The following is a 27,907-nucleotide window of genomic DNA, read 5'->3' on the forward strand; positions in this document are numbered from 1 at the left end:
TGTGGTGATGTACAAATTCTAGACAAACAGCTACAGAGTTGAAATTAGGGGAGGGGACATGGGAGCAAATACCTTAATAAAAATAAAAATTAATTTTAAGAAGATCACGCATGAAAAACAAAACTATAAAAGGACTAAAAACAATATATAGGAGAATATCTTTACAATTTTGGAGTGGGGACCGCTTTCCTAGCCCAGAAACCCAAAAGGAAATGAATAATTTGATTGTACAAAGTGAAAGCCTTTTGCACATGTAAATATTTTAAAGCAAAGTTCAGTAATATTCTGAAATCGATTGTGGTAATGGTTGCACAACTCTGAATATACTGAAAACTATTGAATTGTATATTTTTAGTGGATGAATTTTATGGTATGGGGATTATATCTCAATAAAGCTGTTTTTAAAAAGACTTAGATCGTTGGGAGAAAATATTTGCAACATATACATAGGACAAGGGATTTAATACTTTATATAAAATGAGCTTCCTCCTCTAATTCTTTAGAAAAAGAAAAAATAAGAAAGTAAACAAAGGAGATGAAAAGGTAACTCACAGAAGAAGAAATTCAAAGGACCAATAAAAATATGAAAATATTAGTAATCAGAGAAACCCAAATGAATACAAAAATGAAATGACATTTTTTTACCATATTGACAAAAAAGAGAACTATTGATAATACCCAATACTGAGGAAAATAGGGAAAAATGGCCCTCATGCACTAATGGTAGGAGCTTGAAAGTATCTACTGCCTTTCTGAAGGCAGTTGGGAAATATCCCTGAACATAGAAAATGTACATACTCTTTAACCCAACAACTCCAGTTTTAGCAATCTCTTGTATCTCCCACATATGCAAAGTTATGGATTCAAGGTTATTAATTGCAGAATTGTTTGTAATAGAAAAAATAGAAAAACTTATATGTTTACCAGTTTGTAAATAGTTAAATAAATAAAATATATAGGTGCATATATGCCATGGAATATTATGCATCTATTGAAAACCATTGAGCTAGATTCATGTGTACTGACATAGAAAGAGTTTCACAATAAATTATTAAGAAAATAGACGGCTTCCCTGGTGGCACAGTGGTTGAGAATCCACCTGCCAATGCAGGGGACCGGGTTTCAGCACTGGTCTGGGAAGATACCACATGCCGCGGAGCAACTAAGCCCGTGCGCCACAACTACTGAGCCTGCGCTCTAGAGCCCGTGAGCCACAACTGATGAAGGCTGCACGCTTAGAGCCCGTGCTCCGCAGCGGGAGAGGCCACCACAGTGGGAAGCCCGCGCACCACGGCGAGGGGTAGCCCCCGCTCGCTGCAACTAGAGAAAGCACGCGCACAGTAACGAAGACACAACTCAGCCAAAAATAAATAAAAGAAAATAAATAAATTTATTTTTTTAAAAAAGAAAATAGAGCATGTTGTAGTATACCGTGTATGGTGTGTGATCATATTTATGGTTTTTAAAAGTACAAAAAGTGTGTGTGTATGTGTGTGTGTGTGTGTGTGTGTGTGTGTGTGTGTAAAGATAGACTCCAAATGTTAACAGGGGGGACTTCAGCTTTTTACTCCATATTCTTTTATTTTTACTCTTTTAAATCACCTCTTAATAATTTGTTTCTAGTATTTTAAAGAATTTGAATTCTAAAAAGAAACGGAAGTCAGGTATCTATTCAGATCTTCTGAATCAGGCTCCAGGGGTGGAGATTGAGCATATGTACTTTTTAAAACTCAAGAGGTGATTCTGATGCATAGCAAAAATTGAGAATGTGGAAAACAGTACAGTAATTCCTCAAAACATTAAACACAGAATTTCCATATGATCCAGCAGTTCCACTTCTAGGTATACACTCCAAAGAACTGAAAGCAGGGACTCTAACAGGTATTTATATACTCGCGTTCATAGCAGCGTTATTCACAATAAGCAAAAGCTAGAAGCAACCCAAATGTTCATCAATGGATGAATGGATAAACAAAATGTGGTATAGCCACGTAATGGAATATTGTTCAGCCTTAGAAGAGAATTAACTTCTGACACATGTTACAAGTGGATGAACCATTATGAAAACATAATGCTAAGTGAAATAAGACAAACACAAAAGGACAGGTATTGTGTGATTCTATGTATGTGAGATACCTGGAGAAGTCAAATTCATATAGATGCAGAAAGTAGATTGTTGATTGCTGGAGGCTCAGGGGAGGGGAAAATGGGGAGTTATTGTTGAATGTGTACAGAGTTTCAGTTTGGGAAGGTGACCGAATGCTGGAGATGGATGACGGTGATGGTGGCACAACAATGGGAATGCACTTAAGGTCACTGAGCTGTACATTTAAAAATGGTGAAAATGGTAAATTTCATGTTACATATATTTTACTACAATAAAAATGTTTTTAAAGACTTGAGAAAAACTACTTTTTCACTTCTTGTTGTGTGATACATCTCCATTTATTTCTGAAACTTCAACTATTGTCTATATACTGATAGTGCACACATCTATACCTTCAGAAAAAAATCTTTCCTCAAACTTTATTCTCAAATATTACCTGGTCATCAGATATCTCATACCTCAAACTCAAAATGTTTGAAACACCATCTTCTTTCCAAAGTCTTCTGTATTCTGTTTTACCCAGTTGCCCAAATCAGAATTCTGGGTCACCATTGGCTCCTTCTTCTCCTAAACTCAGTCTCAACATCCAATTGATTATTGCGGCCTGTCGATATTATCTTCTAACTAGTTCTTTTTCTTTTCTCTTTTTTTTTTTTTTTTTGGCTGCGTTGGGTCTTCGCGGCTGCGCGCGGTCTTTCTCTAGTTGAAGCAAGTGGGGGCTACTCTTCGTTGTGGTGCTCGGGCTTCTCATTGAGGTGGCCTCTCCTGTTGCAGAGCACAGGCTCCAGGCTCATGGGCTTCAGTAGTTGTGGCACGTGGGCTCAGTAGTTGTGGCTCGCAGGCTCTAGCGCACAGGCTCAGTAGTTGTGGCGCACGGGCCCAGTTGCTCCGCAGCATGTGGGATCTTCCCGGACCACGGCTCGAAGCCGTGTCCCCTGCATTGGCAGGCGGATTCTTAACCACTGCGCCACCAGGGAAGCCCTTCTAACTAGTTATTGAACTTGTCTCTTTCTCGCCACCTACACTACTACTACCTTTGTTCAAGCCAAATCATTTTTCACTCAGGTTAACAGAAGAGCCTCTTAACCAATCTCCCTGCCCCCAGGATTACCCACTCCCTGCCAGAGTGATTCTCCTAGAGTGCAGATCTGATCAGGGCACTCTCCTGTGGCAGAGGATGCCAGCTAAACACCAAAATGTGTGCTCTCCCTTCCACAGCATTGAATATAGAGTAGAGAATAGAGTGTCCAGCCGGCCTTTCCTCTACAGGTGGCCACAAATCTATAAGATTTATGAATACTGTGACATCTTCAGTTTTAAATTCCAGCCTCCAGCAAAGTGCTTGATCCATAGGAGATAGATAGATTTGTTGAATGAATAGATGAGTGATTAAATGATGAATTCTGGCCTCTAATATCTTGGTCTCAAAACGCTCATCTATAAAATGAAGGGCTGACCTAGATGATCTCTAAAGACCCTTCCAGCAGTAAAATTCTGTCATTTGTACAAAGCATTATGAAGTGATGTTTTGAATGTAGAATTCCTAGAGTGTGTATATCTGTCCCACTTAACCTGGTACTTGGCAGACGTTATTTATATTCTTAGACATTTTATGGTTTCTATTATGTTATTTCCTTGACTAAACTGTATACTCTTTGAGGGCAGGGACATATATATAGTTCTCTCCTAGGACCTAAGATGGGTCATTTTATGAGTAAAATATTGAATAAATATTTGATAATTGTTTAGGAAAGATGATGCCCTATCCTGATTCACTAAGTCATGATAAATACTTCATGAATTCATAGTCTGTTTTCATAAATATTTAGAAATTTTTAATCTCAGTATTAAGTCATTGTCATCATAAAATTTCTTCATATGTGTTTTTTCTTTCATTCTTTTTTTTTTTATTATTATTCTATACCGGTCAGAGTGTTTCATTTAAAAAAACAAAATGAAGCAAAAAGTCCTTTAATCAGAAATTCTGATTAAATTCAGTATTAACTCAAGTTCTCAGAAATCAATCGAGGAAAGCCAACAGGTGCATCAGAGAAAAGCTGGCAGCTGTTGACAGTTCTTTGGTGGAAAAGTAAGTTGCATACTTATACGAGCTGCCCTAATGATCATCAAGCCCAAGTTACGTTGTCCAAATACAGGTTTCAAGATACACTAAAGAAACCATACAGACACCCCCACCAGTATAAAATTTTGACAATGAAGTTGAAGGATGTAGGAAAGTCAAGTATGACCACACACGTGACTAATTTATAAAATAAGACTGTCAATCCTAGAAAACTAAAATGGGGAGACCTCAGAAACAGTAACAAACATAAAACGAGGGCTAATAGCAAATGAAACAACCCCAAACATTTTCCTAATGACTAAGCTACAAAATGACAGTTTAGGAGACTATTAACATGTAGTTTTTCTTCTGGCTATCAATCAATACATATATTAAATTAGGGTAATATTTTTTCCACTCAATTACCATCATTTCTTTCTTTTTACCTTTTCCCTAATTTTCTCTTGCAACATTTTTCCTTTGGCTTGACCAGTTGAACTCAAGAGGTTCGGAACCTAAAGTGAGCATCAACTCATTATTGGAATAGCACTTGGGAAATGCAATTGTAGAAAAGACAAATTTGTGCAGCGTTGGTGGTCTAGTGAGCATAGCTGTCCTCCTAAAAAAGACAAATTTTAACCGAAGTGGCTTGACAAAGTTAGGCAGCCATTCTCAATGTGACAGTGTCCCCCTGTTAATCAGTAGGTTAATGGCTTCTCTTGGCTGGATCGCATGATCCTGCACGATAGCGGCATGCTCCCTGGTGGATAACTGCAGAACTATGTGTGCAAATATCCACCCATTTAAGCTTACAAATAAATACAAAGCATTGTTTTAAACCATTTAAGTAGAATAAATATTGCACTTCTATCGGCCTGGTTTTCCTTGTGAACTAGCTTGGAGTGCTGTGCATGACACAGAAGACACAATAGTTAATTACTTGCTACTCCAAGCTCCTTACACTTCACTACTTCCCGCTCTTCAAGGCTCAGCACTTTTTTCGCAGAAGTAATGGTATTCCTCATTAGCATTGCCACTGTCATGGGACAAACACCCCCCCAGGGACTGGAGTGATGTAACCGGCTTTCTTCCTGACTCCTTCAAAATCCACATCTCCAACCAACTTGGGTTTAGCAGTTATGGGATCTTGAATTCTATTTATTCCCACATCAATGACAGCTGCTCCTTCCTTAATCATATTGGCTGTGATCAGATTTGGAATGCCTGCAGCGGAGACGACAATATCTGCAAGAGCTGTATGTTTCTTCAGCTGCTCCTTGGGAGTGTATGGATGAGAAATTATGACAGCGGCATCACCTCCAGGATGTTTGTGTGCCCCTCCGGTGTGTAGTAACACTGCAATGGGCACTCCAACATTTTTTAACCTTCCATCCACACCCACATTCTTCCCTAGGGTTGGAATGCCAGTTTGCTTAATTATTTCCTACATACCCCATGGAGTAGCTGGTAACATGGAATTCTGGTCCAAACACATTCGCCCTATGTTAATTACATGAAAGCCATCACCATCTTTGTCTGGAGAAACAGCATTGCAGATCTTTCTCTCATCAATGTGCTCTGGAAGAGGCAGCTGAACGAGGAGGCCATCTACATTATCATCATTATTTAGTTTATTGATTAAATTCAACAGTTCTTCCTCTGAAATTGAAGCTGGTTTCACAATTGTCTCACGGTTGATTCCCACATCGGCAGCTACTCTGGTTTTGTGGAGGACAGAGGAGTGACTTGCGGGATTCTCGCCAACCAAAACCGCGCTCAGGTGTGGTCCTTTGTTGCCTGACACCACCCACGCTTCCAGCTCCTGCTGCACTTCCTGCTTGATCTGCTTGGCAAGTTTCCTTCCAGCATTGACAACAGCTTCATTTTCGACTGCTGATTGCTGGAAGTGGCGATGGTGGAGGCAACAGCTCTGTGCTGGGCTGGAGCAGCAGGGTGGCCAAAGTGGATACAAGAGACGCTGCAGCCATGGCCAGTGCCCTCTCTTTCATTCTTTAAAAAAAGAAAAAGAAAAAAAGCCAAGACATCGAAGCAACCTAAGTGCCCCATCAACAGATGAATGGATAAAGAAGATGTGATATATATATTCCATTATATATATAATGTATATATTACATACTATGTATATAGTATGTATAATATATATAATAATATATACTATAATATATATATAATGGAATATTACTCAGCCATAAAAAAAGAATGAAACCCTACCATTTGCAGAAACATAGACGGACCTAGGGATTATCATGCTAAGTAAAGTAAGTCAGAAAGAGAAAGACAAATACCATATGATATCACTTATTTGTGGAATCTAAAATATGACACAAATGAACTTATTTACAAAACAGAAACAGACTCACAGACATAGAAAACAAACCTATGGTTACCAAATGGAAAGGGGAAGGGGTGGGATAAATTAGGAGTAAGGGATTAACAGATGCATACCACTGTATATAAAATAGATAAACAACAAAGATTTACTTTTTAGCACAGGAAACTATACTCAATATCTTGTAATAATCTATAATGGAAAAGAATTTGAAGCTGTACACCTGAAACTAACACAATATTGTAAATAAACTATAGTTAAATAAAAATAAATTTTAAAAAATACTCAGTACACATTTCAAAACTTCCCTTTGTCAATAATTTTTTTTTAATTAAAAGACTTTTATTGAGCAATTATAGCTTCCATACACTCCATCACTCCCTCCCCACACATTTCCCCTATTTTTAACATCTTGCATTAGTGTGGTATATTTGTTATAATTGGTAAGCCAATATTGATATATTACTAACTAAAGTTCATAGTTTACATTAGGGTTCACTCTTTTTTTTTAAATTAATTAGTTTATTTATTTATTTATTTTGGCTGCGTTGGGTCTTCGTTGCTGCACGTGGGCTATCTCTAGTTGTGTCGAGCGGGGTTACTCTTCCTTGCAGTGCACGGTCTTCTCATTGTGGTGGCTTCTCTTGTTGTGGAGCACAGGCTCTAGGCACACGGGCTTAGCTGTGGCATGCAGGCTCAGTAGTCGTGGCTCACGGACTCTAGAGCTCAGGCTCAGTAGTTGTGGCACATGGGCTTAGTTCCTCCATGGTGTGAGGGATCTTCCTGAACCAGGGCTCGAACCCATGTCCCTTGCATTGGCAGGTGGATTTTTAACCATTGTGCCACCAGGGAAGTACAGTATCCTAGAAAATATTCCTTTCACTACCCTAAAAATCCCCTGTGATCCACTTATTCATCCCTTCCTCTCCCCAGTATTTGGGGACCACTGATCTTTTTACAGCTTAACATATATTATAGTTTGAATCATACAGTATGTAGCTTTTTCAGATTGGTTTCTTTCACTTAGTAATGTACACTTAAGGCTCCTCCATGTCTTTTCCTGGCTTAATACCTCATTTCTTCTTATCACTGAATAATATTCCATTGTATGGATATTACACATCTTTGTTTATCCACTCACCTATTAAATGACATGTTGGTTGCTTCCAAGTTTTGGCAATTATGAATAAAGCTTCTACACACATTCACCTGCAGGTTTTTGTGTGGACATAAATTTTCAGTTCATTTGGGGAAATACCAAGGAGTATGATTGCTGGATAGTGTGATAAGAGTATGTTTTGTAAGAAACTTATAAGTAGTTTTGTAAGAAATTTCCAAGCCGCCTTCCAAATCGTCCATAAGTTTTTGCATTCCCACCAACAATAAATAAGAGTTTCTGTTGCTCCACAACCTTGCCAGCATTTGGTATTGTCAGTGTTTTGGATTTTGACCATTCTAATAGGTATGTACCAGTATCTCATTGTTTTAATTTGCAATTCCCTAATGACATATAATGCAGAGTATCTTTTCATATACTTATTTGCCATCTGTATATTTTCTTTGCTGAGATGTTTGTTCAGGTTTTCTGCATCTTTTTAATTGGATTTTTTTATTATTGTTTTTGTTGAGTTTTAGCATTCTTTGTACATTTTGGATACTAGTGCTTTATTAATGTTTATCTGTTTTGCACAGATTTTCTCCTAATGTGTGGATAATTTTTCATTCTCTTAACAATGTCTTTTGCAGAACAGAAGCTTTTGGTTTTTTGGGTTTTTGTTTGTTTTGTTTTGTTTTGTTTTAAATGAAATTTAACTTGTCAATTTTTATCTTTGTTGGGTCATGTTTTTGGTGTTATATCTAACAAGTCATTGTCAAACCCAAGGTCTCCTAGATTTTCTTCTATGTTATCTTCTAGAAGTTTTACAGTTTTTCACTTTATATTTAGGTCTGTGATTCACTTTGAGTTAATTTTTGTGAAGTGTGTAAGGTCTTTAACTAGATTCATTTTTTTGCAAGTGGGTGTCCAGTTGTTCCAGCAACACTTGTTGAAAAGGCTATCCTTACTCCATTGAATTTCTTTTGCTCCTCTGTCAAAGATCAACTGACCATATTTATGGGGGTGTATTTCTGGGCTCTCTATTTTGTACCATTTCTCTGTGTATCTTTTGTTAATATCACACTGTCTTGATTGCTGTAGCTTAAGAGAAAGTCTTTTTTTTTTTAAATATTTATTTATTTATTTTGGCTGTGCCAGGTCTTAGTTGTAGTACACAGGATCCTCGTTGTGGCATGTGGGACCTTTAGCTGTGGCATGCAAACTCTTAGTTGTGGCAGGCATGTGGGAACTAGTTCTCTGACCAGGGATCAAATTCGGGCCCCCTGCATTGGCAGCGCAGAGTCTTACTCACTGGACCACCAGGGAAGTCCCTAGAGAAAGTCTTAAAGTCAAGTATCATCAGTCCCTGGATTGTCCTTCAATAATATGTTGGCTATTCTGGGCCTTTTGCCTTTCTATATAAACTTTAGGATCAATTTGTCAATATCCATAAAAATAACTGGCTGGGATTTTTAGGGATTGCATTGAATCTATAGATCAAGTTACAGAGAACTCACATCTTGATAATATTTAATTTTCCTATCCATGTACATGGAATCTCTCTCCATTTATTTAGATCTTTCTGATTTCTTTCATCAGAGTTTTGTAATTTTCCTCATATAGATCTTGCACATATTTTGTTAGATTTATACCTAAGTATTTAACTTTATTTGGTGCTAATGTAAATGGTATTATCTTTTTAATTTCAAATTCCAATTGTCCACTGCTGGTAAATAAGAAAACAATTGATTTTTGTATATTAAATTGTACTTTACAACCTTGATATAGTTGCTCACTAGTTCCAGAATTTTTTTTTTTTTTTAGTTAACTCTTTGGGATTTCTTACATTGACAATGATCATCATCTATAAAGACAGTCTTATTTCTTGCTTCCCGATCTATAAAAATAATAATTTTTATTTCCTTTTCTTGTCTTATTACATTAGCTAGGACTTCTGGTATGACGTTGAACAAAAGTGGTGAGAGTAGAAATCCTTGCCTTGTTCCTAATCTTAGCAGGAAACTATCTAATTTCTCATCAATAAAGTTTTATATCTAATATTGACTTTTTATGTTCATTTTTGTTATTAAAAGTAAAAATTTTTAATATATAAAATAAAGGAAATAATTATAACCTATTTTTCACCATCCAAACACAACATGGTAAAATGTGGGTATTTTCTTATAATTCTATGTATTGGTTATAGCTTTTATTACATCATTATAATCATACTATTATTCAATTTATTATCTGGATTTTTTCAGTTAGTTTTTTATCTTCAACATTTTAATGTTACTATATATTCTTTGAAAATGTTAATGACTCTACAACATTTCACCAAATGAATATTTCATGCTTTAGGTAATTATTCTCTTATGAATAAATCCTTAAATTATTTTTAATTTCCTTCTGTCATAAATAATGCTGCTATAAAAATATTTGCACATATAGCATTTTATATATTTGTAATAACTTATTATGATACATTTCTGAAGTTATTAGATTAAAAGGTATGACAAAAATCTAAGGTTCATGATACATTGAAAAATTGCTTTCCATGAATATTGTACAAATTTATATTCTAAGCAGCAATGTCCTACAATCTCATCAACACTGATTTTCATTACTTATATTTATTTTTGCTAATTTTATAAAAGAAAATATTATATAGTTTTTTTGTATGTGTTTTTTTTGTTGTTGTTTTTATTTTTGGCTGTGTTGGGTCTTCATTGCTGCATGCAGGCTTTCTCTAGTTGCGGCGAGTGGGGGCTACTCTTTGTTGCAGTGCGCGGGCTTCTCATTGCAGTGGCTTCTCTCATTGTGGAGCACGGGCTCTAGGCGCGTGGGCTTCAGTAGTTGCGGCACGCAGGCTCAGTAGTTGTGGCTCACGGGCTCTAGAACACAGGCTCAGTAATGGTGGGATACGAGCTTAGTTGCTCCACGGCATGTGGGATCTTCCCGGGCCATGGATCAAACCCGTGTCCCCTGCATTGGCAGATGGATTCTCAACCACTGCGCCACTGGGGAAGCCCCTGTATGTGTTTTTAATTATTGGTCATTTAAATTTTTTTCATTAGCTACACAGTCCTCTTTGTATATTTTTCATTCATGTTGTTTGCCCATTTATTTGATTTAGAGTATTTTTCTTACTGATTTGCAATGAAATACTTATATAACAAAAAGTTGGCCATTTTCTTTCTATATCTGCTCATTTTTCAAGTTTGTTATTAGTCTTCCAATTTTTATTTTTTCAAATATTTTAATTATAAATTATATGAGATCATATATACATAAGATCATACAAAATATATATTTATATAATTTCATATTTATTTCTGTTTTATTCTAGAGTTCGGTGGCTCTCTCTTACTCTCTCTCTCTCTCTCTCTCTATATATATATATATATATTTTTTTTTTTTTTTTTTTTTTCTGGCTGTGCCACATGGCTTGTGGGATCTTATTTCCCCATCCAGGGATTGAACCTGGGCCCTCAGCCGTGAAAGTAGAGTCCTAACCACTGGACTGCCAAGGAATTCCCTATATATATATACTTTTTTTAAATTGTGGTAAAATACACATTACATAAAATTTACCATCTTAAATGTCTGTGGCTATATATTTTTGAAATAAATATATTTATGAGGGTTCAAATTATTACATTAAATTTTTTTATTTTTAATAATCATTTCATAATATATACATATATATCAAATCATTATGTTGTATACCTTAAACTAAAACGATGTTATACGTCAATTAAATCTCAATAAACCTAGAATTTTTTTTTTTTTGGCGCGCCACACAGCACGCGGGATCTTAGTCCCCCGAGCAGGGATCAAATCTGCAACCCCTGCAGTGGATGCGTGGAGTCTTAGCCACTGGACCACCAGGGAAGTCCCAAACCTGGAAAATTTTTATTTTAAAATAGGGAATTGGGCTTCCCTGGTGGCGCAGTGGTTGAGGGTCCGCCTGCCGATGCAGGGGACACGGTTTCGTGCCCCGGTCCGGGAGGATCCCACATGCCGCGGAGTGGCTGGGCCCGTGAGCCATGGCCGCTGAGCCTGCGCGTCCGGAGCCTGTGCTCCGCAACGGGAGAGGCCACAGCAGTGAGAGGCCTGCGTAGCACAAAAAAAAAAAAAAAAAAAAAACAAATAAAATAGGGAATTAACTGCATCAACTCCATTCACTTAACAGACAGTGATTAAGCATTTACTCTGATAAGCGATGATAAAATTTTAGATAAGAGATATTCTTACAGTCTAGTAAGGGAGACAAAGAATTCCCGGATTATGTGATAAATACAGTGATAGAGGTATACATAGTATACCATAGGTACATTCAACAAATACTTTAGGCCCCAGTTATTCAACAGGGAACCAAACAGTAACGGTCCATATTTTTAAAAGAGAGAGAGATGACAGTCAAACAGAGGATAAAAATAAATGTATTGTATGTTAAGTGTCAAAACAGCAAAAGCATGGGCTGCCATGGGGACACAGAGAATATCCATCTAAATCATATCAAACTGGCTTTTTTCACTCCCTGGCTGCCTGAGGATCAACTGCCAGCATGAATGACACTGTAACTATCTGGACCAGGAAGTTCATAACCAAATGACTACTTCAGCAGAAACAACTGGTCAATGACATCCTTCTTCCTGGGAACACAACAGTACCTAAGACAGAAATTCGAGAAAAACTAGCTAAAATGTACAAGACCACACCAGATGTCATCTTTGTATTTGGATTCAGAACCTATTTTGGTGGTAACAAGACAGCTGATTTACAGTTCCTTAGATTACACCCCAAAAAATGAACGCAGACATAGACTTGCAAGACGTGGCCTGTATAAGAAGAAGCATACCTCAAGCAAAAGGAATGCAAGAACAGAATGAAAAGTCAGGAGACTGTAAGGCCAATGTTAACACTGGCATAATGAGAGCTGGAGATTGGACACAGGTGGAGTAGATTCTGCAGTGACTTTATTTGCAGCGATTGTGAAGATTTTTCACAAGAGGATTGATAAACTAAAAAAAATTTTTAATCTAAATTTTAAAATAAATAAAATCAAACTGGGGAGTCAAAAAGGCTTTCCAGAAGAGGTACTGAAGTTTTGAAAAACAGGTAGACATGAGCTAGTTGAAGGGGAGAGAACACATCCTATGCAGAGAGCAGAGAGCACACGTACCAAGGCTCAGGGACTGATCAATGTGTGCACAGCTATTTAGAAGTTATTTGTTATGGCTGCAGGGAAGGGGGTTACTTGTGGTTAACGGATGAGAAATGAAGCTAAAAATGTAGGCAGGAGCCAGAACTTAGTGTCTCTTATGCTAAATCCTAGCATCACTTCCTGAATAATCCTTACCTTTCACATAAAAATAAGTAATGTTCACTGAGCACTTACTATGTATGTGTCAGTATCTGCTAGAAGTGCTTTACATGTATTAACTCATTTAATCCTCACAATAATTCAGGCAGTTGATACTATTATTATGCCTTATCTTACATGAGAGGAAACTGAGGAGCAGAAAGGTGAAAGAACTTGTCCCCAGTCACATAGCTGTATGACTGGCAGTCTAATTCCAGGGGCCAAACTATTAAGCACTCTGCCTCTCATTAGTATGCGATGCTTCAAATATTTAAAACTTTAACTATTTTCAAGGTTATTTGGAGGCTATAGATTCTGTAATATTTCTTTTTATTTATTCTTTTTGCAGACAATGCTCTTTAAATTGTTTTTTAATGTTTTTATATCTGAAGGTAGTAAACAGCTTCACTATTTTCTTTTTCAGTTTTTTTTTTAATGATTGCCTATTTATTCTTTAAGTGAACCCCCACAATAACTTTGTTGAACTAAAATTTGGGATTAGAGGACTTTGGTTAAAAGTGCATTAAATGTATAAATTAAATTGGAAATGACTCAATGCTTCCACCCAAACAATTATTCAATGTTTCAGTGTTATATATTTCTTCATTCATCTTTTTTTAATTTATAAAGACACTTTTATAATTTTCTTAAAATAGATAGCATTTAATAAGATTATTCTTAGATGTGTTGTAATTTTCGTGGAAGTGTAATATCTTATGTTTTTTAATTCTTTATTTGGGGCATATAGGAATACTATTTATTTGTCCATAAGATTGTTTTTCCTGAAATGTGAAAAATAAAATTACCACTCAAAAACTATAAAAATAGAAAAGATACACACTTTACTCAATAATGTCCAAAACATTCAGAAAAGATTTGGATCCATATGAAAGGCTACAAAGAAACTATGGCATTTTATTCACTGTTAATGTGTGTTTGTTACACATTGGAACTATTGTCACATGCATTTCCATCTAATTTTTCCAATAATAAGAGAGAAGGTGACGTGTTGGTGAGTGTAATAGAGCCCCCTCCCTCAAATTACGTTGCTCTCCATGACCCATCCTAAGTCTCACAGTTCAAGCTAATCATTGACAGAGCTTTACAATCACAAGCTTTTTTACTGAAGCGTTGATAAGACAGTCGAGAAGCTAGTGGCAAATGAAGCCAGGCTGTGCGGCATGATCTCCAGGGAATGAATGGATTTTCTTCAGCACCGATGAAAGAAACATACGCTATAGGAAAACAATGTCCAGCGGGGGACTGCAAAGATCTGTCATCCTGTCAGCATTTATTCTCCTTCGAGCTGTTACTGGATTCTCTGGAGACGGAAGAGCTATATGGTCTAAAAATCCTAATTTTAGTCCGGTAAATGAAAGTCAGCTGTTTCTCTATGACACTTTTCCTAAAAACTTTTTCTGGGGTGCTGGGACTGGAGCATTTCAAGTGGAAGGGAATTGGAAGACAGACGGAAAAGGACCCTCTATATGGGATCATTTCATCCATACACACCTTAAAAATGTCAACGGCACAAATAGTTCCAGTGACAGTTACATTTTTCTGGAAAAAGACTTATCAGCCCTGGATTTTTTAGGCGTTTCTTTTTATCAATTTTCAATTTCCTGGCCAAGGCTTTTCCCCAATGGAACAGTATCAGCTGCTAACGCAAAAGGTCTCCAGTACTATAATACTCTTCTCAATGCTCTGGTACTTAGAAACGTTGAACCTATAGTTACTTTATACCACTGGGATTTGCCTTTGGCGCTGCAAGAAAAATATGGGGGGTGGAAAAATGAAACCATAATAGATATCTTCAATGACTATGCCACATACTGCTTCCAGACGTTTGGGGACCGAGTCAAATATTGGATTACAATTCACAACCCATATCTAGTCGCTTGGCATGGGTATGGGACAGGTATCCATGCCCCTGGAGAGAAGGGAAATTTAGCAGCTGTCTACACCGTGGGACACAACCTGATCAAGGTACTGTACAGCTGACTTATTATAGCTTCAGAGGATAAAGAGCAGGAGTTTAAAAGAAACTCTAAGAAATGTATCTTCTATTTAAATAACTCTTTTTATTGAAATCAACTCAATTAATTTTAGTCTAATTCACAAGTTCTATCCTCAAATTTCATTCTTAGTGTATGTCTTATCTATCTAAGCTATTATTAATATATTAATCCAATTATTTTCCTTAAATATTGCACTTTTTAAATTAACTATTTTTAAATCTACTGTTATACATCAGAGCATGAGAATGTGAGTTTACTTTCATTCTGTGGAAAACCAGTCCTCTATAAATTTAATTGTTGAAACCCTTTTCTGACCACATGCAACAATTTCAGAATTTTATATTAAGGCATGACCATTTCAAATATGTATTTGTTGTTAGTCTTGCTATTCTTAGTGATATTTAGAAATAGTAAGCTAAATAAATGTTAACTAACTGATGATACATATTAAATGCAGGAATTGAAATAAATGTATTTCACAGTTGGTTTTATTTGTATTACATGGCAGAAAAGATGAGATTATTTGTTCTAGGAGCTAAAATTAAACTAGTACCATAAAAACTGGGAAGAATATGCTTTAAGTGTTTTAAAGGAGCATATTTCAAAAGCTAGAGTTTATGCTGGGAAATGCTAACATGATTAAAACAATAGTGAAAATGTAAGCAAAATAATAGCTAATATTTATTGAGTGCTTACTATTTACCACAGATGACATTAAGCATATTACATGCATTATCACATTTAATCCTCATGATAACCTTATGAACTGGGTCCTATTATTATCCCCATTTTAAAGATGAGCAAACTGAAGCTTAGTGAGATTAAATAACTTGCCCAAGTTTACAGAGTAAAATGAGCTGTGGTCAACATGGAATTTATAAATTACAACATTAGTAAACATTGGATGCCTCTATTAAGAATATTTTTAAAAGAGCAATCTTTCAGGAATTTTCAAGAGATTTCATCTCACATTGAGGTTAATATCTAGAATCAGACTTCACTTTTTGAGCTAAATAGTTTGCTTGGGAAAAATAAATTACCCTGGACACCTGCTACCTTTTGAAAATGAAAAAAGCTTTACTAGTAGGGTTTCATAATGTGCTACGAGACGTAATTTGATTTTTTAATAATCAAATGTTAAATATATAGAAACAGAAAAATGTATAGGAACATAAAATTACTCCATGTCTAAATTTGCACATACAAAATATGTTAATCCTTCTTTTCTTTTTGAACTTTCTGGTTTATTACACGTGTGCATTGCACTATGGTTCAGTCACATCTGCCCTTGCAGTTAACAGATTGCATTACAATCTCAAGGTCATTTACATAGCTTTGAATATAGCTGTATATAGAACATATTATTAATATGTGGGTATACTGTGATTTGGCAAATAGGCCTCAAGGGGAGAAAAATTATAGCTATTAACTATGAAGGTTATGATATATATTTTAGAAAAAATATTCCTTTTATTTAGTTCTTTCAATTATTAAAACAATACATGCTTGTGTAAACTGAGAAACATCAGATTGTACCAAAGGTACACAATGAAAAGCTTAAATTTCTCCCTCCCTCCCCACCTGATAATCCCAACCTCAAGAAAACTAGTATTAGTAGTATTTTATATAGTCTTTTTAAAGTTATCTATGCAAATACATGCACATATATGCTTATTCAACTTTTGTGTAAAGAAAAATATTCTAAATTGTTAAGTTTTTGGTTACCTGGAAAAATGTTAACAATTAGAATTATCATGAAGAATATGTTTCAGTGATTCATTTAAAGCCTTAAAAACTGACTGATAAAAATACACAAGAAAAAGTTATAACTAACAAATAGATACTGCTTCCAAACTTATCCTAGCAAAGCTATATTTTCAGATGTTTTTCATTTTCCTCTAATTTAAGATAAACTCTGCCTCTAACACAAGATTAACACTCTCTGATAGTAAGATAAATTTTATAGTTTTAAATTGATGGATTACATTTTTAAATTATTATGTTTTCCAAATAATTTCTTTCATCCCTTTAAAGTTTCTAAATCAAAAACCTACATAAGGAGCATGAGGGGTCCCTTGTAATTAGTTAGAAAGTGAACTCTGCTGCATAACCCAGTGGCTTACAGCACCAGAGAGAAATCTTGCAATAGTCTGGCGGCCTGAGGTGAACTAGATTTTCTCACTTGCTCCCTCTCTGTCCTCCTTCTAACATAGAAAAGATTAATTTGATATTTTATGTTGCAATGAAGTATTTCTTCCTCATTATGCCACCTTGTGACCCAGAAGAAGCATTCTTTAGGACTAGTTTTTTGTCCAAGAATATTTATTGAGTTAAAAAAACTAATATAAAACTAAATTCATGGGTGGTTTATAGACCACTTTATTCCCCAATCCTCAGATATTGAAAAGATTTCACAGCGCCTATTGCAATGTTTCTAGCTCCAGGATGATGCTGAAAACGCCAACTCAGTCTGAAATGTCCTGGTTTGCAGGAAACCTAAATGGTCTAGGCAGTCCTGAGACTGACCTGGAATCTAGACTCCACTTTATGTGGACTTGGTGGCACCTAGAGCAAGTCTCTCAGGTAGAAATTTACCATAACCACCCTGACTAATAGATGCTCCACTCTGAGTTTTTTACAATATTTGGAACAGAAAGAGGGTGACTTTTTTGGCCTTAACCATCTCTAAGCACTGTAATCATAGCTTTATACATTATCTATAATCTTTACAACAACCTTGCCAGGTACCTATTATTATCTCCATTTACAGAGTGACATTTCTACCAACCATCATGTCACTCCCTTGCATAAAATCCATTAGTGGCTTCCCAAAGTTTTAGGGATAAAGTCCCAAGTTTTCATCAAGATCTTCAAGACACAACCCCAGCCTCCATTCCCTCCTTCCTGGCCATCCCCATCCCTCTCCCGTCCCCATCACTAATGCCGACCCCTTGTACCCTACACTCCACAATAATGCATGACTAGGAGTGCCTTAATTTTACCTTACTATTCCTCTCCACTCAGCCTCTACCAACTCTCTATCCAGCTAGAACACCCTCCTTACTCCCTGCTTTAACCATCTAATGTCCTTCAATACTCAATTTAGGCAGCCACCAGCTCTAAGTTCTCCTTGACTCGTTAGGCTTAGTGTCCCTCCTGAGGGCTCCCATAGTAAAATGTGCTTGCTTTTATCATAGCAGTCTTTTCATATGGTACTTTTCCATCTCCCCCAACTAGTCTGAGAGTTCTTTGCAAGGAGAGACTATTTTTCATGTGTTTTATGTTTCCAGCACGTAGCACAGAATATTAGGTACATGATAAGTATTAAGATTTGAGGAATGAGTGGTTTAGGATTTCTATCTTAAACCTTGTAATCAAAGAACCAATCTCAAGTTCAAAATTCATATTTCATTGCATTCTTGCTAATTCTTGAAATATTGCTTATATTAATCCAGTGGTGTGTTTATAAGTTAGGACTCTTGGTTGCAAGAGACAGAAACCTAATTCAAGTTGGCTCAAGCAAAAATGTGCATTTTCCAGTAACCAGATCACAGGGATGAATGGACCCAGTAACCAGGACACTCTCAGAAGCCCTTTATCTCAGTCTCTCATGTCCATTTCTTCTTGTGGGTTCTCCTCATTCTCTCCTTTGTAGAGGAGCGTTCTCTCTCCCAAGTTCAGTTTTTAAAACCCCAGAGACAGATCCTAGCCTGTTTGGCCTATGCACTCGTGCCTCAGAGCAGCAGAGCCACAAGTCTTCACATTAGTAAAGGCAATAATGGTGTCAGTTTTTATTCTATTTTTAAAGCAGTAAATATGCATAATAACTGAAATTTATAGATTCCATCCCCTCCTCCTTAAAATGAAATATCTGAGAGCCTCTGAGTAAACATGCAGGGAGGTTGGAGGATATGAGATTGCTCATAAGATGGTAACTCATTCAGTTTATTTCTCCACTAAATACTGCCAGCTTCCATGATAGTTCTGACCACTTCATGGTTTTAAATTATTATCTTTCATAGATGTGAATTGTTTACATAGTACCAGGATTTCTCAACCTGGGCACTATTGACATATTGGGCCAAATAATTCTTTCTTGTCGTGAGTTGTCCTGTGCATTACAGGACGTTTAGCAGCATCCCTGGCCTCTCCCCCCTAGATGACAGTGGCACCTTCCTCCACAGGGTTACAACAACAAAAATTGTCTCCAGACGTTGCCAAATGTCCCCTGGAGTTGGGGGCGGGGGGTGGGATAAAATTTCTCCCCCTTCCCTCCCATGAAAACCACTGACTTAAACCTATAAATTGGCAACTGGTTAAAGACATGAAGCATAAAAAACAAGAAGGTTGAAATAGAATCAGTATGAGGGATGTAAAATTGCCTCAGTTTTACAAAATTGACTCAAGGAGATTTTCACCAGACCTGTAAGTCGCATACATAGACTCTAATTTATGCCATATCAGGATGTTTTTAGAGAACAAACGATTCTTTTAAAAATGTTAAATGAGGAAATAGTGTTGATGATTGTATCTAATTTGGCTTTTCACACTTTGGGAATAAAGACTGTTCCTACTAACTTTGTGTTATTTGTAAAATACTTGAAAGAGTTGCCCCAAACTATTTCTCTTATATAGTTATTTATGAACAAAACAGTAAACTTACTTTTGAAAGCTTGTACTTTTTTAAGAGCAAAATTCAAGAATTCAAACAGAATGTTATAGAAGCAATATTATAAATATATAAATATTTATCCATTTTTGATGCCATAACACTGTGTTTCACAAAGTTTGGGTATTTTGTGCATCACTTCATGCTGGCTTTTTTGCTGGCTTTTTTGTTTGTTTGTATATCCAAGTACCACATGCACTATTATTTATTAAAACAGTTTTCTTTAAAAATGTTTATTTTGGGGCTTCCCTGGTGGCGCAGTGGTTGAGAGTCCGCCTGCCAGTGCAGGGGACACGGGTTCGTGCCCCGGTCCGAGAAGATCCCACATGCCGCGGAGCGGCTGGGCCCGTGAGCCATGGCCGCTGAGCCTGCGCGTCCGGAGCCTGTGCTCCGCAACGGGAGAGGCCACAACTGTGAGAGTTCCACGTACCGCAAAAAAAAAAAAAAAAGTTTATTTTGAGGGGAGTTCCCTGGTGGTCTAGTAGTTAGGATTCAGTGCTTTCACTTCTGTGTCCCGGAGTTCAATCCCTGGTCAGGGAACCCACAAACCGTGTGGCCAAAAAAAAACAAAAAACGTTATTTTGAAAGGAAATTTTATATACTATTATTATACACGAAATACCAGTATTTTCTAATATCCTTAAAATAAATATGTAACATTTAAAATAAAAAAATGTTCATCTTTGTTATGCCCAATGTCATATCCCATACAAAAAGAGGCAGGTGTACCAGCCTTGGAAAAGACCACTGAATATGTAAATTTTATTCTGCATTTTAGTATATATTCAGTCGTAAAACCAAACACATTGTGTCATTTAAAAATGTGTCATAAAATGCTTTTTCTTATGTAATTAAAATAATTTTAAAAATATAAAAATATTTATTAAATGGGAAAATGCCAATACTTATGTTTATGTATATGAGTATTTTATATATGAGTATTTTATTTTCTGAATATTTTAAACTTCTTTGAAATAAACTTTTCAGTACAATCTTTAAAGAAATAGACTTATATAAAATAAAATATATGTCAACACTTGTTTGTATACCACACACAAATAATGAAATGATTTTTTAAATTCCTCAGGAGCTCAAGAGATTTCTTAATACTGTGAAAGAGGGTTTCAGGACAAGAAATGTTGGGAAACTCTACTCTAGGTCAAGGCCTCACCCATTTGTTCCTGAGCCTACGATAAGACTTGATTTATTCCCTATTTTTCCACCTCTTTGAGGAACTCTGTCTTAGCATTTATTGGCGTCATTTCCTCAGAGAAGGTCACAAGCAGCTGCTTATGTATTAGGTGTTCAATAAATAATATTAATTATTTTCTATTTAAGGGAGATCTGCCTTGCCCCAGAAAGTATTTAAAATTGTAATTGAATAAAAGTGGACTTCAGACACACACACACACACACACACACACACGCACACACATGCACACACACGCACACCAACCCAGATACTGGCATAAACATATAGTCTTTTCAGAACATGCAAATCAATTTCTGTGTATACCAGCTTCTATTAAAAAGTTTACATTGAAAGCCCATCTCAAAACAAGGTACAGAATGTTGATCATCCTTAAAGCTGAGAGATGTGTTTTGAGGGGTCATCATACTATTCTTTCGATTTTTACGTGTTGTGACAAAAGCAAAAAATACATAAGAAAGTAATGAGAATATTTTGTACTTTTAAAAGAAAAGAAAAGAAAACAATCATCTTTATATAGTACACTTCTTAAGGACTTGTCAAAATTCTTAACCAAAATTTAGTGCTAAAACTGCAAAAATAGCTGTGAAAAAGCCAGCATTCACATGATTTATAGCTAAGCCTTCTTTGACAAAAGACAGCTGCCATTGCTTTCTTTTTTCTTTTTTATTAATTAATTTATTTTTTATTTACTTATTGTTTGGGCCGCATTGGGTCTTCATTGCTGCACGTGGGCTTTCTCTAGCTGCAGCCAGGGAGGGTTACTCTTCATTGCGGTGCAGGGGCTTCTCATTGCTATGGCTTCTCTTTTTGTGGAGCATGGGCTCTAGGTGCGCGGGCTTCAGTAGTTGTGGCACGTGGGCTCAGTAGTTGTGGCTCACGGGCTTAGTCGCTCCACGTCATGTGGGATCTTCCCAGACCAGGGCTCAAACCCTTGTCCCCTGCATTGGCAGGCAGATTCTTAACCACTGCACCACCAGGGAAGTCCCTGCTTTCTTGAACAAGAAGGTTGCAGTGTTTCACAGGCACATTTAAACAGATCAAATGTCATTTTTAAACCTCTTTGGCCCAACCCCCCTACCAATATCTTGAAGACTAAGTGTAATATTTTGAAATGGAGTTTCTAGCTGGAGCATTTTTAGCTTGCCTTGGTTAGACAGAAGCAAAGTCTTCAAGGATCGTCAGAAACGTTTTTTTTCCATGGAAAAAAAAGGAATTTTTAAAAACTCCCTTATTAAAGTTGGGTTGCAAGACAATAATACATTAAAATTAATTTTTGCTAAATCTTGTAGCTAAAAAACTAGCCCAAGCTTTTCTGTCAGTGAGAAGGTTAAAAACAAACTTACTTGCTACCTTCCACCACGTCCCCGCCAACACCAAAAACAAGCAAACAAACAAAAAAGAACACAGAAATGGGGAGCATAAAGGACAGAGATTGGTCTTAAGTCTTAAAATGGAGACTTGAGACAATTACTACAGATAACTTTTTGACATTCTATCATACTATTCTTAATAACTATTATTTTAAGCAGAATTTTTTTCACACACCTAATGTATTGTCAGAAACTGTACTAGGTACTTTATATATGTTAGCTCATTCAATTCTCACATCAACCCTGCCAGGTAGATATTCTTATAGGCATTTTATAGTTGATGAAACTGAAGCCCACAGAAATTTGCCTGAGGTTACAAAGCTGTACAAGTGTGGGTTTTTTACTCATAATAAGTGTCAGATCCAAAATTTAAATTTCATCTGTCCGAATCCAAGCTAGCAGGTTTAATGACATGAATCAGCTACCTAGCCTCAGTGAAAAACAATTTACAGCCTACAACTCCATTGCAGCCACTTGTGTTGATGCAGACTCAATAGATATTTGACTCATATTCCCTATTTAAAGACCAAAACAGGGCTTCCCTGGTGGCGCAGTGGTTGAGAGTCCGCCTGCCGATGCATGGGACATGGGTTCGTGCCCCGATCCGGGAAGGTCCCACATGCCACGGAGCGGCTGGGCCCGTAAGCCATGGCCACTGAGCCTGCGCGTCCGGAGCCTGTGCTCCGCAACGGGAGAGGCCACAGCAGTGAGACGCCCGCGTACCGCAAAAAGAAAAAAAAAAGACCAAAACAATCTATGTATATCCATTCATCTGTCAATGGACATTTAGGTTGCTTCCATGTCCTGGCTATTGTAAATAGTGCTGCAATGAACAGTGTCGTACATCTCTTTTTGAATTATGGTTTTCTCAGGGTATATGCCCAGTAGTGGGATTGCTGGGTCATATGGTAGTTGTAGCACATATATATGATGGAATATTACTCAGCCATAAAAAGAAACGAAATTGAGTTATTTGTAGTGAGGTGGATGGACCTGGAGTCTGTCATAGAGAGTGAAGTAAGTCCGAAAGAGAAAAACAAATACCGTATGCTAATGCATATATATGGAATCTAAAAAAAAAAAAAATGGTACTGATGAACCTAATGGCAGGGCAGGAATAAAGACATAGACATAGAGAATGGACTTGAGGACACGGGGAGGGAGGGGGAAGCTGGGATGAAGCGAGAGTAGCATCTACATATATACACTACCAAATGTCAAATAGCTAGCTAGTGGGAAGCAGCTGCATAGCACAGGGAGATCATCTCAGTGCCTTGCGATGACCTAGAGGGGTGGGATAAGGCGGGTGAGAGGGAGACGCAAGAGGGAGGGGATATGAAGACATATGTATGCACATAGCTGATTCGCTTTGTTATATAGCAGAAACTAATACAGTACTGGGAAGCATTTATACGCCAATAAAGATCTATTTTTAAAAATCTATCTACATGTTTTATTTGTCCACAAAACCTATGAACAATTTATCACTGACCCATACATTAACCATTAGTTTTTTCCTTTGTCCCCATGATTTTACTTTTTATTTGCTCAAAACTTTAGTGTCCCATTAAAGTGCTGTGAAATCACATATGTGTGTCCTCTGCGACGCCATCTAAAGTTTAAAAATGTTAAAACAATTATTCATTTAATTAGCTAATGCATAGTACATATATATATATAAATACATACATATATATATATATTTTTTTGCCACGCCACGCAGCTTTTGGGATCTCAGTTCCCTGACCAGGGATTGAACCCGGGCCACAGCAGTGAAAGCCCAGAATCCTAATCACTAGGCCACCAGGGAACTCCCCGTAGTACTTATATTATTATCCCAACTCATCTTCATTAGGATCTAAGACACCTCTAACAAAATATAGGAAATAATGATCAAAAAAGTTAAAACTAGTATTCTTGTAGATGTTCCTAATCAAATTTGAATAAAAGGTAAAAACAGCTTTCGGATAAGAATTGCTAAAAAGTTTCAATAACCAGAATACCATTGTTAGACAGAAGAGTCATGTAAAAAAAAACTATTTGTAGATGGCAATTGGTATTTTATAACCTTCAAGAGAGCAGTATTTACCTTTTCTAATCATTAAGTAGAAAAAGTTATACTTCAGTGAATGATTAACAGGTTTAAATAAATGTAATTATAAATGTTCAGAGAATACCATTATGATCGTATTTAAACAGCTTAATTTGATATGAACACTCTCATACATGGAAAATTAGGCCCAACTGGAGAACAGAAAATATTGTAAGTAGTGGAAACAGTGCTAGATATGACGAAATTATGAACTGAGGGAAACTTCACACTCGTTTATAATATAATACATGTATCATTTAATTGCATGTAAAAAATCTTACTGAGAAAACTCAATATTAGAAAATAGTCTATGTTAAAAAGGAGTAATTAAAATTATTGAACATTAACAGCAATTCTCTTGCTGAAAAGTAGAGGGATGCTGAGAATAGATCAGAACCTTCTAACTTACTAACCAATAAACAGTGAATCACAGAAGTAATTAAAGTGACTTCCTGGGTGATCTAATAGTGCTACTTGTTTGGGGGAGCCTTAAGGCTGATGAAAACCAGGATCTTTTAGTATTTGGAGGATTCCATTCATTGGTTCTTTATAGCATCATATCTTGACCACAGATTATGTGACTGAATCTTAAATAAAGAGCTGGGTTTACTGTTATCAGTTCTTCTTCCATGTTAATCATGTGTGTATTGTACGCCTCCTCCTTCTACCTTTGAATATCAACGTATTATTCCAGAGTAAAAATACATAATGAAATCCAGAATAACAGAACTTTTAATTTAAGTTTCTTTCTTTTCCTTTGAGATTTTTGGAACTTCAGAGAAAGTGAAGAGTAATAGCATAGAGCAATTAAATTCACTGACAGAAACCATCTGTTTCAACCAATTCTCATGACTTTTTTAAATTTCAAAGATAATGCATTTTTACTGCAAAACATTCAAACAACACAGAAAGACATAAAGTTAAAAAGGAAAACTCTCCTCTTTTCATACTCCCTAATCCAATACCCTAGAAGTAACAACTGCTAGCAGCTTGTTCAACGTCCAAATATTTTTCTATGTATATATAAGCATATACATATAGTCATTTTTTAACAAATTTGAATATTACTACATTAAGCTTTTGTTATCATTTCTAATTAATTGAAATGTAGATGTATACTGTTTTTCTTCTACTTATTTCTATACTTCTCTCTCCTACTAGAGGTCAGAGTTCATCTGAAGGCAGGAGCTACCTTGTTAATATTTTTTCTAAATGCCTACTAAGGTGACTTGCATTTTTTTTTTAAGCAGTCTTCATAGAGACTCTCAAAAATTGCCAATGCCAGCTATATTTCAAGTCTTCATGGCAGGGTATTAGGAAAATTTTCAATTAGCAATAATCATGCCTCGGATAAACCTCATTGGCTATGATACTGCCACTGCACAGAGCTACCTTGTGTTTGTTAAGTAAGTGTTTATAGACTTGAATTTAAGCAATCAATCAACATAAATGAATGAAGAGTGAAGAAAAGGATAAAATAATAGCCATGGGTTGAGGCCTTCCCTGGTGGCGCAGTGGTTGAGAATCTGCCTGCTAATGCAGGGGACACGGGTTCAAGCCCTGGTCTGGGAGGATCCCACATGCCATGGAGCAACTGGGCCCGTGAGCCACAACTACTGAGCCTGCGCGTCTGGAGCCTGTGCTCCACAACAAGACAGGCCGCGATAGTGAGAAGCCCCCGCACCGCGATGAAGAGTGGCCCCCGCTTGCCACACTAGAGAAAGCCCTCGCACAGAAACGAAGACCCAACACAGCAAAAATAAATTAATTAATAAAAATTCCTACCTCCAACAAAAAAAAGAATCCACTTGACAATGCAGGGGGCGTGGGTTCAAGCCCTGGTCCAGGAAGATCCCACATGCCGCAGAGAAACTAAGCCCATGTGCCACAACTACTGAGCCTGAGCTCTAGAGCTAGCGAGCCCCAACTACTGAGCCCATGCACCACAACTACTGAGCCTGAGCTCTAGAGCCGGCGAGCCCCAACTACTGAGCCCGTGTGCCACAACTACTGAGCCTGCGTGCCACAACTACTGAAGCCCGCGCCCCTAGAGCCTGTCCTCTGAAGCAAGAGAAGTCACCGCAATGAGAAGCCCGCGCACCGCAACAAAGAGTAGCCCCCGCCTGCCACAACTAGAGAAAGCCCACGTGCAGCAAAGAAGACCCAACGCAGACAAAAATAAATAAATAAATAAATTTATTTTTTTAAAAATAGCCATGGGTTGAAGGAAAGAGATAAGTAAAAATAATTTCTCTAAACTTGATTTTGCTGATGTGTATAATTTCTTGAAGGGGAAAAATAATTAAGCAGAACAGAAGGTAATGCCGATGAACTGTTTGACTGGGGACTGAGGGAATTGGATGAAGACATAATCAAAACCATGACTCTCAGATTGTCTCTTAGAGTGGTCCTGGCACCCAAACACTGTCAGATGGCTTTCTCAATGTACTGGCCCTTGTTTTTGTGCCATGTCTGTTACATACCCTTGCATTTGCACAGCCTGTTCAATCACCTTTGAGTCTAAGATGTAAAAGTGTGTTTCAAAAGCTCATAATTTAATTTGCATCATGTCCAGAAATCACAGTGATCTAGAGGCTGAAGGATTTAGTTCTAATTCTGGCTTTGCACTAACTGAGACCTTGGGCAAGTCACTTCTTTTTCTTTTTCTTTTTTTTTTTTTTTTTTGGCCGCGCCATGCGGCTTGTGGGATCTTAGTTCCCTGACCAGGGATCGAACCCCGGGACCCTGCAGTGGAAGCACAGAGTCCCAACCACTTGACCACCAGGGAATTCCCAAGTCACTTATTTCTTTTGCTTCAGCATCTTATCTATAATAGATAGTTTTTAAGAATTGGACCAAATGATCTCTAAAGTCCATCTTCTATCTCTAATTAGCAGGCAAGAACACAGAACTTGGAGCAATACAGCCTGGGCTTGACTTTGCTTATGAGTAAGCTACCTAACCTCTCTTCCCTCTCCTATAAAACGGAAATAATAATAGTACCTACCTCTCAAGATTTAAATGAGGATTAAATGAGATAGTACATGGAAAGTGCTTAGAATAGTGCTCAGCACATTTAGCACTAAATATATGTTCATTCTTATTACTGTTTATATTGTAAATTTTCTATGGTTCTGTAATTTAACCACTATTCTGTTATATTTGATCATGAAATTCACTCATCTTTAAGGACCATTTAATTATGATTTGTTCAAAGGCGATGCTGGGCTAACTGCTATGCAACCACAGCGTCCCTGCCCTTTCAGTCTAACATTGACAAGGGTGTAATGATCACCATCCTTGGTCAAGACAGTCAAGTGTAGAAATGGTTCCTAAGGGACTCATTTAGCCTCTGACGCCAGTAAGGACAATATCCAATGTCAACATCGCTGGTTCTAGGAAAGAGGTACAGGGAATTACACATAAATGTTACATGCTGTACTAGACACTTGGACAACTACATGGTTTTCTGAATACCTCAAATTTGCTGGCAGGTCCTCCATGAACTTTCTAGGTGATCCTAAATTCCAGACACATATAGATATTTTATTCTCAACAGGTG

General features: G+C 36.9%; 2 protein-coding genes and 1 pseudogene across 3 annotated transcripts in view; 2 read left to right on the forward strand and 1 right to left on the reverse strand.

Moving 5' to 3' along the window:
- Positions 1 to 27,907, forward strand: part of LOC307185216 (SCAN domain-containing protein 3-like) — a 546,171-nt gene that overhangs the window by 88,081 nt on the left and 430,183 nt on the right. The gene's annotated exons all lie outside the window — the stretch shown is intronic.
- Positions 5,102 to 6,157, reverse strand: LOC307185213 (bifunctional methylenetetrahydrofolate dehydrogenase/cyclohydrolase, mitochondrial-like; annotated as a pseudogene). Its single transcript has one exon. The product of its transcript is annotated as a bifunctional methylenetetrahydrofolate dehydrogenase/cyclohydrolase, mitochondrial-like (transcript).
- KLB (klotho beta) overlaps positions 14,145 to 27,907 on the forward strand; it is a gene marked incomplete at its 5' end in the record, with an annotated part of 39,654 nt that continues 25,891 nt past the window's right edge. Inside the window, 2 exon segments of the mRNA XM_079919102.1 lie at positions 14,145 to 14,165; positions 14,169 to 14,969. Coding sequence (XP_079775228.1) covers positions 14,145 to 14,165; positions 14,169 to 14,969 — 822 coding nt within the window.

This window comes from Stenella coeruleoalba (assembly GCF_951394435.1).
Source record: "Stenella coeruleoalba genome assembly, chromosome: 4".
NCBI classification, from domain to species: Eukaryota; Metazoa; Chordata; class Mammalia; order Artiodactyla; family Delphinidae; genus Stenella; species Stenella coeruleoalba.